Raw genomic sequence first — 14,506 nt, forward strand, 5'->3', positions numbered from 1 at the left:
CAACTCGTATACAAACCAGAAGTCAACGCGTACACAACTCATACATACGTTTTCCTATGTGATTTAAGGTAATATTTGCCATAGTTTCCAAAAAAATTGAGAAGTCAACTCGTACACAAATGTGTTTTCTGTACATTTTTAACTAGTTTATGCCTCTGAATTTCCATATACCATATGCGCGATGCGATGCGCAGATTGATGTGTTGACAAGATTTTCCGGAATGTATGTCGAACATAATTTTGTTATATGAATATTGACACATGATGTCATTATATATACTCTCTATAGTACTACTTATTTATTATACTTTTCTATTCAATATTATGGTCATTTTGGTTCCTTCATATAACATAATTTTCCCTTTGTTATTCTCTTGTGCCGTCTTGATGCCGTTTCTCATCTTTCATTCTTTGTTGTGGTTTATTAATGAAAACAGACAAAGACATATAATTTCTTATTTATTTTTTATTTGAATAATATTTACATACCAAAACAAAAGTAAGATAAAACAAGCACAAGTAACAAGAACTATTAGACTAGTCCACTCAAGTCAATTATTGTTCATAAAACACAGTCACAAGAAGCACAGCTAAAATACACTAAAACTAAATTCACTACAGGCACTACTGGTCACAAAACACAGTCACTAGAAGCACAGATAAAATGCACCAAAACTAAATCACAACTCAGTTTTGGTCACAACACAGTCAGATTTCAGAAGGGGCTGTACAGGCGGCCAAGTTTCTTCAGAAGGGAAGATGTGGAGATGTCTCCCATGGCATAAGTGGACCACAACTGGAATGTCCTGGCCTGGACCTAATATGAAAATTAAGACACGTAAGTAAGATCCTTCATCAAGTAATGAAATAATTCAAAAGTATGTTTAAACAAAGTTAAAAAGGTAAGATTAAATTAAATTATATACTCTATTTGGGCACTTTATTTGTAAATTAATTTAAAATATATCAATTATTAATTGAAATTCATGTTACCTTTCTGGTGGACTTCCTCTGCAGCCTCTGCAGCTTCCCCTCACTGACCAGGCGTCTCTGCAGGGGGAGGAGGTCAGCTTCCTTCCTCAGGAGGTCTAGGAGGACGTAGAATGGCAGGTTGTGGGACCCTTGGGCCTTCTGCATGTTCATCCTGGTGTGCCAGCCTTCAACCTGAAAAAGTAATGTTTAAATTATTATAATTACAGTATATATTTATATTTATAAATTTCATTACATTGTATAGATGTGAAGTAAATTTTACAATATTAACTGATAGAAAGAGTTTTAAATTAATATAAATTGAATTTTTTAAACTTTATAATTTATCAACATGTGTAAACTTCCTTAAAATATTACCTCGTTGTTTGTCCGGATGGACTGGTTGAAGGTACACCAGGATGACACAGGCCAGGTGCGGTTGTTGATCCATGTCCGTTGGACATAGTCAACAACTTCCCTCAAGGGTCCCTCCTCCCCCACGGAGTTGCTTATCCTCTGGAAGGCAGGAACGAAGTGCTCCTCAGGGATGAAAGGGAGAGCCATCAACTTCCGGACACACTTGTTGACGTCGTCTCTCTCTCTGTATGCAACCTGATTAAAATATAAAAGCAAAATTAATGTTCCGAGATTGAAATTTGAAGAGTGTCTTATGTCTTGAAATTTTATATATCCTTTTTTATATCATCTATCTTCATATATATATATATATATATATATATATATATATATATATATATATATATATATATATGTTTAAAAAACTTTTAAATTATATAATATATATTTAATTATATAAATAATAATTTTTTTAATATTTTACCTGTAGTCCATTCTCCTGGACCTTGGTGTACACTGCCTTAGACCAGTGAAACACGCAACCACGGATCCTGGCCTCGGGGAAGACCTCCTGTAATCCCTTCCTTATACCACGCTCAAAGTCAGCCGTAAATAGCGTCACTGCAGGGGGTGTAGGGAGGCATTCCACAATGGACTGGGACACCTGAAATAAATAAATGAAATTAAAGTGTGTCTTAAAAGTAATAAGAAAAAAGTATAAGAATCTTATCCTATCAATCTACTCTTTAAAATTTTTTAAGAGAGAATATCACGAATCATCAAGCTTCCTCAGTGTAATTGATGGAAACTATAAAATTTAAAAATTTCGGGATTTTTGCGTTAATAAACTTCTTTAACAGTTTTATCATTTGTGGTAAAATTTTACAATGATTAGCCAACTCGTTTCCATGGTAACCATATATCAAAGTAAGTAAAATACATGCTTTTGAAAAATTCAGATTCAATCAATTTGCAGCACTTTTTCATAGTACAACAAATAAAAAATCAATAAATATTAATAAAACTGATTAAAACTATTTTTAAACAAGAGGCCCAAGGGCCTTAACGGTCACCTGAGTATAATACAACAATTTAAAGGATCCATAGAGTATAAAATGAACTGAAAGGTGAAGCTTTGTTGCCCAAAAGCAAGAAAAATAGGGTGATCAGGATTAACAAAATAATTAGTCTAGTATTCATTAACAGTTCATAAATTAAGTTCTAATCTGTTCCCCATTTATCACTCTCACCAGACAGTATATTAAGAAACTATCAGCGCTTCTGTACTCTTTTAATTCCTTGTGGAAATCTCTTACATTGGTCTGAGTAAGACTCTTGGTCTTTGATGAAAATATAAGGTACTGGAATTCCATCCCTAATAGCCTCAGATTCAATGAATTTGAATACATAACAGATGTGTACGGGTGGAATACTCAGTATATTTAGACATAATCTACATTTATTACCATTAGCATGTAAGAATGGAAGTGTCCTAATTTATGACTTGACCTTTGTTGTAGAGTTATCTCCCTCTTTTTTTAAGTAATAAAAATCAATTTTAAAAAAATATACGGTAAAAAAATTGTTTTCAATTGTCATTGTATTTCTAATGATTTAATGGATCTTTCCACCACAGTAGTTATTGATATTCTTATTATCTGAATTTTTATTTTAAAAAAATCGCTTGTCTCCATAGACTTCAGTGCAATTTCTATTAATTAAATACTGCTTAGTTAATTAGGTTTTTGAAACTTTCACTTGGTAAATCCTTTTCTACTGTAAAGTTCTTTGAATTAATATCAGAGTATTATATACGTGATTGATATTTAAGGATAGAGAATTAGTTCCTATTAGGGATGAAAAACCTTAATAAGACAAGTCTACCTGATCATTAAAACTATGAAAGTACTTTTTGTATTATACAATAAAAATTCTTGCATAATTCTCTTATTCTATTAACCTATCAAGTACATTATTTACAGTGATTAATTATCACAAGTAAATGGCAAAGGGGAATAACTCCTCTCAGTAGAATACAAATTAATAGAGCCCTGGCCTGGACTAGAACACTTGACCAAATGGTTTTGATGTTCAAAAATCTGGTAAAAATACCCTTCCTTATTAAAACTTTTACCGTTTTTGCCTCTGATATGGCCAGGTGCAGAGAAGATTTTTAAAGCATGAATGCATTTTCACTGTGTAATAAATAGAGTCCCGCCCTAACATCAGAACCTCTGATCCAGGGGTCATGAAATTCACAATTTGGAAAAGGCATCCTTGGTTATCATAACCATGTATTTGTTTAAATAATACCAATGAGTAGAGAAGAAGATTTTCAAAGAAATAATGCACTTTCACTATATGATCTATATAGCCCCGCCCTAACACCAGAACCCCTGACCCTGGGGCTATGAATTTCACAATTTTGGTAGAGTTACTCTTGCTTATCATAACTATGTATTCAATTTGTTTCAATAATACCCAGGAGTAGAGAAGAAGATTTTCAAAGAATTAATGCACTTTCATTATATAATCAAAAGAGCCCCGCCCTAGCACCAGAACCCCTGACCCAGGGGCCATGAATTTCACAATTTTGGTAGAGTTACTCTTGCTTATCATAACTATGTATTCAATTTGTTTCAATAATACCCAGGAGTAGAGAAGAAGATTTTCAAAGAAATAATGCACTTTCACTATATGAACTATATAGCCCCGCCCTAACACCAGAACCCCTGACCCTGGGGCCATGAATTTCACAATTTTGGTAGAGTCACTCTTGCTTATCATAACTATGTATTCAATTTTTTTCACTAATACCCAGGAGTAGAGAAGAAGATTTTCAAAGAATTAATGCATTTTCATTATATAATCAAAAGAGCCCCGCCCTAGCACCAAAACCCCTGACCCAGAGGCCATGAATTTCACAATTTTGGTAGAGTCACTCTTGCTTATCATAACTATGTATTCAATTTGTTTCAATAATACCCAGGAGTAGAGAAGAAGATTTCCAAAGAAATAATGCACTTTCACTATATGATCTATATAGCCCCGCCCTAACACCAGAACCCCTGACCCTGGGGCTATGAATTTCACAATTTTGGTAGAGTCACTCTTGCTTATCATAACTATGTTTCAATAATACCTAGGAGTAGAAAAGAAGATTTTCAAAGAAATAATGCACTTTCACTATATGTTCTATATAGCCCCGCCCTAGCACCAGAACCCCTGACCCTGGGGCCATGAATTTCACAATTTTGGTAGAGGGCTCAATGATTATTGCATTAATTTTGATGGTTTTGGCCCCACCCCCCAGGCCCCAGGGGGGCAGGGGCCACGAATTTCACAATTTTTGTTCCCCTTCACCCATAGATGCTATATGCCAAAATTGGTTCACTGGTTCCAGAGAAGAAGCTGAAAATGTTCAAAAGTTTACGAACGACGACGGACGAAAAGAGATAGCAATAGGTCGCCTGAGTGACTCAGGTGACGTAAAAACTAGTATTTTTACATTTTGTCTGCATGTGAACAAAAACTTTTAAATTTCTATTAGTTTTTCTACATACACTTAGCCTATTTTTGACCCTGTTTCGGTGACTGAATTCTCAAATCTACAACAAGAAAATAAATATCTGATGCTATCCTCAAAAAGGTGAATATTAATACTGTTTATATCAAAATTAAAATTGAGAAGCATTCTTAAGTGGGCTTAAATTGAAAGGGTTTTTATCATACTGATGGGTACTTTTCCCATCTTTTATTGTCATGAATTACCTCCCTTGGAACTCTTCTGTGATAGAAACAAAAAATGTCGGCAACCTTTGGATGTTCTGGAGCACTGACTCAAGGAAAATTTATGTTTCAAGAGGGAAAAAGATTCATAAGCTTGGAATCTTGTCAACAACAAAAACCTTATGACAAATCAGGTAATATAATTTTAAAAATATATATATATATTTATTTCTAAAAGCGATCACTTTCTTCCTTATCCGAATTGTCTCCATTCATCTGTGTACAACTTAAACTGGTAGCTAAATGCATGTAAAATCCAAATGAATTTGTTTTCTTTGTTTATTATCCCAAAAATCGCCACACACATTACATCGATCTTCAAATATTTGTCCTTTTTGCAGAAGTATGCAGAAACAATTATATTAATTTGATGCAAATATTTTAATAGCAAATAATGCAGAGCTGATACAGTGACAATCAAGACCGACACCTATCGAACTGGTACATGTATGTATTTTCTCTATATTTATTTGTTATTGAAATGCCCAGTATAGCTATGTACATGTTATAATCACAGATTTTTTAATCATTATGTAAATTTAACAGTTTAAAATGTTCTGAAAGCGAAACATTAATTTGTATAAATACATTTAAAAAAAAAAAAAACTCATTGAAATTCAGGTTGCGGGTCAAAGATTTTTTTGTGGTGGATGGAATGGAGGTGGGGTTTTTCAAGTTAATTTTAACAGATGCCAAACATAAAAATTTTGACATGCAAGAAAAAAAATAAAAATACCTGAAAAACCTTTTCAATTTCAGGATTTGGGGGAGGGGGGGGGGGAGGGGTATGAAAAGATACTTTCTTAAGGCAATTCTTTCAGATATATTACTATGCTTACCAACATACGAGGGGTCCTTGTTTCCTTGGCAAAGGTCATTTTACTGTTACTTTTACTATGAAAGTCTGTAGATCAGATTTGCACATGGAAATTGCAAATTGCAATACAATATATTACATTAATTAATTTTGCAAGATGACAGTGTCAAACTGATTTGTTTTCAGATAAAAGATAATGCGTGAATGTACGTATTATAAATGTATTTCTATATTTCATTCCTGTTTTACTCTACAAAAGCCAAGAAAAAGTCTTGTTAGCAGCACTACAGATTTTCATGTAAATTATACAAGGTAGCTCTACATGCAGATACATGTACATGAACTCTACACTCTACAGATTCAACAGAATGTTTAAAAAATGCTGCCAGCATCTAGAAAAAAAGACAATTTAGCCTTTTGCAGTTATTCACTGGTATTAGCAGTCATTTACTTTTAAATAGACCAGAAATATAAATCATTATTTTAATATTTATTTGTTGTTTATGTCTCTGATCAGAAGAAAAGAAATACTGTAAAATATATTTTTAATTTTGAGGGGTCAAATTTGTAGTAAAAAAGTGACTCCCATCAAGCCACGAACCCCGTTTTCACTTAGATCCGACACTAATTTAGTGTTTCGGCGGTGTGATAACAGGCCAAGCATATAAATAGATATTCTATACTAATTATAATTAGTTATATAAGTCCGCCATCATCAGGAATCCACTTATATATATCAATATTGTATATTCATTTTATTTGTTTTATTATATACCGGTATGTTCTTTTTAAATAGTAGAACCGGTAAGGGAATTTCCCAAGGTCACGTAATGTTTAAATAATAAACACAGATGAAAGTTGTTTGTGTAAATGAATATGCAAGAAAGCGATAATTTGTTAACTGTCTCTGACTGAGATATGTCAGTAAATGATATAGTTGATTACATTGTAATTGACCAGTAAGTGAGGCTTTACTAACTTTTATTAAAGTTTTGAACTTTTTAGGAGATCTCCTAAACTCCTGTGTTTTTTATATGCTATAATTGGTTTGTCTTTGAATATATCTTTGAGTTCGGGCTCTCTTGATAGAGTGTGCCAGTATTTTAGCAATTTCTTTTTGATATTGCTAATGGCTGGGTTGTATTTTGTAACCATGACCAATGGTATATCAGAATTACTGTTAACTTTCTTTTTTTGATTTAAATGGTCTCTTTTGTAATTTTCTAGAACATTGTTCATTGAACTGTTAATCTCATTTTCATTATATCCTCTTTTCAACAGAGAAAATTTGAACTTCTCGATCGCATTGTGAAAAATATTAGAATCGCTAGTATTGCGTAAATGACGAATGATTTCGCCTTTAATAATTCCCTTGAAAACAGAAGGGCTGTGTGCACTATTGCGTTCCAGATACTGGAAAGTATTAGTAGGTTTTATGAAAGTTTTGACATCAAGAATTCCTTCTAATTCAAACCTTTCTCCCTTAAATAGGGTGATGTCAAGGAAGTTCATTTCTTTGTCAGAAATTTCATGTGTGAATTTTAAAAGAGGATGATGTGAATTTGCTATTTGGAAAAATTGATGAATTTCATCCATTTCCCCATGATAGATTATAAATCCATCATCTCGATATCGACCGTGATAAATAATATTATGTTGAAATGGAAATTTGTTAAGAATTTCCGAAGTGACTTCATACATTCTGATATCGCACACTTCAGGACTGCATTTTGAGCCCATTGCGCAGCCTATAATTTGTTTATATTTCTTAGAATTAAATTCAAAGACATTATTTTCTAATATTGTTTGTAACAACCACAGAAGATCATCTGTAGGTGGCGAAGGAATTTTAAATTCTCCTTTGTTGAATTTAGAGTATGCTTCACTGACAGCTGTGAGTAATTCGTTGAACTGCATATTTGTATACAGGGATGTTACATCATAACTGACCATTATGCATTCTGCTTGCGGTCTAAGTTTTTCTATTTTTATTATGAAATCAGAGCTATCTCTGATGTAAGTGGATTGTGTTTTGACTATTGGTATTAGGAAGTAATCAACATATTGGCTGATTCGTTCCGTCGCCGACCCGCATTGCGAGATAATAGGTCGTGCTGGGCAAATGATTTCTTGATTGTAGTGGCCCTGTTCTTTGATAAGATCAAACATCGTCTGATCTAATTTGTGAAGTTTAGGTAGTAAGTATAATCTACCTATTCGTGGATACGTAATATCCATTAAAAATCTATATGTAACTTTATCTAGATACCCATTTGCCTTAAGTTCATTGATTTTATTTTCAATATTCCTTTGGAGCAATGATAAATCAAAATCGTCAATTGTTTCGTAATATTTAGTGTTCAATTGGCGATCGCCCTCCTTAATATAATCGTGTTTGTTCATAACAACACATATGTTGTTTTTGTCTGCCTTTTTAATTACAATATCGTGGCGATATCGTAACTGGTTAAGTGCTCTTCTCTCAACTTTAGATAAATTATCAGAGCATTTTTTTATCTGAATTGAGGAAAGTTCAAGTTTGGTCTTATCGATGTAGGTTTCAAGTGCACCAATCATCTTAGGTGGTTCATATCCACTCTTTGTGTAGAAAGGATGAATCTCATCGTTGTTAGTCTTGAAATTGAACTTACATCTCATTTTACGTGCAAGTTCATCAAAATCTTTGAGTAAGTCGTTTTTTGCGACTTTTGTCGAAGGTGTTGGGATGAATTTCAGCCCTTTTGCTAACAATAAGTATTCACTATCTGTTAACTTGTTTTTGGTCAGATTGAATACATGTTCTCTTGCATAAAGAACATTGGAGTAGAACTTTCTATTTTTGCGGGCTTTGTATTTCATTGCCCTAATAGATCGTTTTTTTCTTTTGATGTTTCGATCGAAACGACGTGCCATTCTGTTGGCTGTGTATGTGAAAATGTGAGCAAACCTTCGTACATGGTAAAAAATGCCGCTAGCGCATGCGTACAAATCCTGTATGTTATTATTGAATAATCCAGACGTAATCATGTTTGAACTAACCAATTAGAAAATTAGAAATACAATTTCCTTACCAAAAGGCATATCAATAAGATAGCAAAATTCCAAAGGAAATGAATATTTTATTCATTGATCATTCACAGAACATAATTTGTCACAGTATGTAATCAATAGCGAATGATACTTTAAAGAAATGACTAATTCCCATAGGGATAAGTTCGTTAGAGTTAAGAGTGATACACTCAAATATAATAATCGGACAATGGAGTCACTTTAGTATAGCGATTCAGTTCAGTTGCGCATGAGTGATACACTCAAGTTTTTATAACTGGACATTAAAGTCACTTAGTAAGTGAAAATTTTCGCCCTTTATGTCCTTTGCCTTTGCCTCCTCTGTATGAGGTACCGGTAGTGGATTTGTTTTTTCCAGCCGCCTGTTTAGGTTTGGTTCTTATTGCTGTGCAAAATTGCAACAGTTCCTTATCAAATTTTTCCTTGCTGGCATTCATACGGGTATTGAGCTCGTTTCGGGCTAATCCTGAGGTGGAAGTGGCTGTTCCGATTTTTTGGAGAGCCTCATGTCTGATTTCTTTTAATTGATTATTAGTTTCTTCAATTTTATCCTCCAAGAATTTGATGGATTCTTGCATAAATTCCCTTTTCAAAGAATCAGCCTTTTCCTTCCAAAGAGATTGGAACAAAATGTCAATGTCCTTATCTCCAAGATTGGGATTGCAGCTGATATTCCATTTCATGAATGGTGGCAACGTATTATTTTTCATTGAAAAATAAATTCCCTCCCGGGCACAGGCCAGTTGGTGTCGTGTTCCCAGTTTTTCAGTGAAATTATCACAGGCAATGGACACAGTAGTAAAAAAGTGACTCCACGAATAGGTAGATTATACTTACTACCTAAACTTCACAAATTAGATCAGACGATGTTTGATCTTATCAAAGAACAGGGCCACTACAATCAAGAAATCATTTGCCCAGCACGACCTATTATCTCGCAATGCGGGTCGGCGACGGAACGAATCAGCCAATATGTTGATTACTTCCTAATACCAATAGTCAAAACACAATCCACTTACATCAGAGATAGCTCTGATTTCATAATAAAAATAGAAAAACTTAGACCGCAAGCAGAATGCATAATGGTCAGTTATGATGTAACATCCCTGTATACAAATATGCAGTTCAACGAATTACTCACAGCTGTCAGTGAAGCATACTCTAAATTCAACAAAGGAGAATTTAAAATTCCTTCGCCACCTACAGATGATCTTCTGTGGTTGTTACAAACAATATTAGAAAATAATGTCTTTGAATTTAATTCTAAGAAATATAAACAAATTATAGGCTGCGCAATGGGCTCAAAATGCAGTCCTGAAGTGTGCGATATCAGAATGTATGAAGTCACTTCGGAAATTCTTAACAAATTTCCATTTCAACATAATATTATTTATCACGGTCGATATCGAGATGATGGATTTATAATCTATCATGGGGAAATGGATGAAATTCATCAATTTTTCCAAATAGCAAATTCACATCATCCTCTTTTAAAATTCACATATGAAATTTCTGACAAAGAAATGAACTTCCTTGACATCACCCTATTTAAGGGAGAAAGGTTTGAATTAGAAGGAATTCTTGATGTCAAAACTTTCATAAAACCTACTAATACTTTCCAGTATCTGGAACGCAATAGTGCACACAGCCCTTCTGTTTTCAAGGGAATTATTAAAGGCGAAATCATTCGTCATTTACGCAATACTAGCGATTCTAATATTTTTCACAATGCGATCGAGAAGTTCAAATTTTCTCTGTTGAAAAGAGGATATAATGAAAATGAGATTAACAGTTCAATGAACAATGTTCTAGAAAATTACAAAAGAGACCATTTAAATCAAAAAAAGAAAGTTAACAGTAATTCTGATATACCATTGGTCATGGTTACAAAATACAACCCAGCCATTAGCAATATCAAAAAGAAATTGCTAAAATACTGGCACACTCTATCAAGAGAGCCCGAACTCAAAGATATATTCAAAGACAAACCAATTATAGCATATAAAAAACACAGGAGTTTAGGAGATCTCCTAAAAAGTTCAAAACTTTAATAAAAGTTAGTAAAGCCTCACTTACTGGTCAATTACAATGTAATCAACTATATCATTTACTGACATATCTCAGTCAGAGACAGTTAACAAATTATCGCTTTCTTGCATATTTATTTACACAATCAACTTTCATCTGTGTTTATTATTTAAACATTACGTGACCTTGGGAAATTCCCTTACCGGTTCTACTATTTAAAAAGAACATACCGGTATATAATAAAACAAATAAAATGAATATACAATATTGATATATATAAGTGGATTCCTGATGATGGCGGACTTATATAACTAATTATAATTAGTATAGAATATCTATTTATATGCTTGGCCTGTTATCACACCGCCGAAACACTAAATTAGTGTCGGATCTAAGTGAAAACGGGGTTCGTGGCTTGATGGGAGTCACTTTTTTACTACAAGGTTTGAGAACAAATATTTAATTTCATGGTTGAAGATGTGTGGCATTGTTAAAATTTATAAAACTTCATAAAATTAATGTTTCCACAGTACAATACTGCATCATAATGTACATGCCCATGCATGTAAAACCTTCCAATAGTGATCACTGAATTTTAATTCCCTCTGTCTATTGAAAAAAAAAAAAACATGTTCTTAAATGTATTTTATTTCCTCCATTGAATATTTTTCAATTTTCAAGTTAAAGGATGTGTGTCATAACATTTTAACATTCACGGAAAAGTCAGTATAATAACAGGCATATTTTCAAGGTCAAATCTATAATTATATTTTTTTTTATACTTTCATAGAGAGAATGATTGATTGATTGTATATTGTTTTACGTCCCATTCGAGAATTTTTCACTCATATAGAGACGTCACCATATACCGGTGAAGGGCTTCAAATTTTGACCTTTACTCGGCACTCAGGGCCATTGAGCAGTGAGGGATCTTTATCGTGCCAACGCCTGCCGTGACACGGGGCCTCGGTTTTTAAGGTCTCATCCGAAAGACCCGCAACTTTCACTCAAAAGTGCCGAGCGCATGGCGAAGGAACAGTTGCTACCTATTTTTTATCGACTTAGGTCTGTCGCGGCCGAGATTCGAACTCACGACCTCCCGATCACGGAGCGAGCGCTCTACCGACTGAGCTACCGTGAACGATTAGAGAGAATGAAGAAATTATCTATTGAAACCAGAATCAGTTATATTAGGCACAGAGGGATCGTAAGATAATGTAAGTATATTATCATTTATAATAATTATTGGGTTTTTTTCATTTGCACCTTTTAGCTCACCTGAGCTGTAAGCTCAAGTGGTCACATTTGTTCAGTGTTCGTCTGTTTGTCCAATTGTAAACTTTTTGACTTCCTCTCCAGAAAAACTAGGCCAAAAGTGTTACATAGCATCCCTGGGTAAAGGAAATCCAAGTTTATTCATAGAAAGGCCACATAATCTTTCAAGAGGGAGAAAACCTAGTGAAAATTTAGTGACATCTTTAAAAAAAAAACAGAACCATTTGGCCAGATAAGTTGAAACTTATGTGAAACTTTAATTACATAGTGTAGATCCAGTTCTGTTCAAATCTTGACTTTTTTGGAGTAGGATGGGGCCAAAAAGGGAAATCAAAGTCTTACATAGGGATAAGAAAAAGAAAATCTTTAAAAATCTTCTCTAAAACAGCAAGACCTTGATCAGTCATATTGATATGGAAGCATCCTCAGGTATGTAGATTTAAATTTATTCAAATCACATGTCTTAAAATAAATTGTGTGAAGCGTCCTTATTCATGTCCTTATGAATTCTTAAAAGTTGAATTCATTTCTTAAATGAACTCATTGTATCCTAGTGTGCCAATAACAAGCAAAATTATAAATGGTGTGCAATATATTTCATAAGAAAATCGAAATTCGCAAGTCTTGTAGATACAAGCTGGGTTGAGTGGGGCTAAAATATGGAAGCAAATTTTATGGCTACATAAGTCATATTGCTATCCAGCATATGCATTTGTTGTGAGTGGATTCAAGTATGCATAAGTCATGGCCTCTTGATGCTTGGGTACAGCCCCGGTAAGAGGTAAGTGGGGTCATTAAAAAATCTTCTTCTCAAGAACCAATGGGCCAGAAAAGCTGCAACCTATGTGGAAGCATCCTGGGATAGTGTAGATTCTGAATTGTTCAAATCATGACCCCTGGGGTTAGGGTGGGGCTACAATAGGGAATCCAAGTTTTACATTGATATATGTAGAAAAAACCTTTAAAAATCTTCTTCTCAAGAACCAGTGGGCTGGAAAAGCTGGAACTTAAGTGGAAGCATCCTAAGGTAGTGTATTAAATTGTTAAAATCATGACCCCCGGGGTTAGGGCAGGGCCACAATAAATACTACAAGGTGGGAAATCAGGTGAAAAACAACAAGGCCAAAGTTACTCAGGTGAGCGTAGTGGCCCATGGGCCTCTTGTTTAATATTGTTTTTAATTTTTGAAGTTTTTACACAGAAGTCAGATTCTAATGAGAGACTGTGATTTCCAGGGAGTCAAGACACACGCATGACTGAGACAAGTGAGATGACACAAGCCATCAGCATTATGGGTATCTCTGATTATGTTCCGAAAAGTACTGTATGAGATGATATCTTTGAATGCTGTGACATTGGCATTGCCCTATCAAGAAACAGATGAAAATTAAATGGATTGAAGATTTCATTGAATGAGGAATGACTACTCAATTAAAAGAAGAGAAATATTGAATTTAAGACAAATTATGTAAAGGTTAAACCTAAACAAAAAAAAAAAACAAAAACAAAAAAACAAAACAAAACAAATAAAAACAAACAAAATCAAAAACAATTCTCATACATAAATTGATCATGCTTTTGTTTGAATTTTCATAAATAGTTCGTTGGAGTGTTACCAACATTTTTTGATAATTTAAGGATTACAAAATGTCTGTTCAGCTCTGTTGCTGTTGACCTCATTTGGTTGCTATACATAGATTACATAACTGATGCAGAAAATTGAATATGTTTTTATAATTCATAAGTGGGACGAAGCTTAAATATCTTGTTTTCTGTATATAAATACATATTCTCCTTCATTTTTTTGTCAGTGTTTTGAAAATATATTGGTTAATATACAGCAAAATTGGTTGCTAAGGGAACATTACATAATTATTTCAACATTATATCACGTTATTTATTGACGTTGCAAGAGTATATTAGCAAATATACATGAAATAGTATGTTGAAATAATTATGTAATGGACCCTTAACCATCAATGTGGAAGAAATTGAAGGTTTTTTCCCTTAAAAATTGATGTGTTTTTAACCTTTATTGGCGTAAAAACTTAAAAAAATTAACTGTTGCTATGGACATCATTTGGTTGCAATGCACAGAATATGATTGATGCTGAAATTTAAGTATGTTTTATTATTCCTAAGTGAAATAAAGCTTGTTAATTAATTTTTCTATATTTAAATACATGTTCTCCTTTATTT

At 33.5% G+C, this 14,506-nt stretch overlaps 1 protein-coding gene across 1 annotated transcript in view; it reads right to left on the reverse strand.

Moving 5' to 3' along the window:
- Positions 1-951: 951 nt before the first annotated feature.
- The window catches only part of LOC133199874 (E3 ubiquitin-protein ligase RNF12-B-like), a 70,497-nt gene continuing 56,942 nt past the window's right edge, over positions 952-14,506 (reverse strand). The window contains exons 4-6 of the mRNA XM_061335693.1: positions 1,814-1,984; positions 1,351-1,584; positions 952-1,164 (exon numbers count right to left, since the gene is read on the reverse strand). Of these exons, the coding sequence (XP_061191677.1) occupies positions 985-1,164; positions 1,351-1,584; positions 1,814-1,984 (585 nt within the window). The 3' untranslated portion in view covers positions 952-984. The remainder of the gene's footprint in view (positions 1,165-1,350; positions 1,585-1,813; positions 1,985-14,506) is intronic.

The sequence above is a fragment of the Saccostrea echinata genome, unplaced genomic scaffold, assembly GCF_033153115.1.
Source record: "Saccostrea echinata isolate AGI-Se365-2 ecotype Australia unplaced genomic scaffold, CSIRO_AGI_Sech_v1 ptg000036l, whole genome shotgun sequence".
Lineage (NCBI taxonomy): Eukaryota > Metazoa > Mollusca > Bivalvia > Ostreida > Ostreidae > Saccostrea > Saccostrea echinata.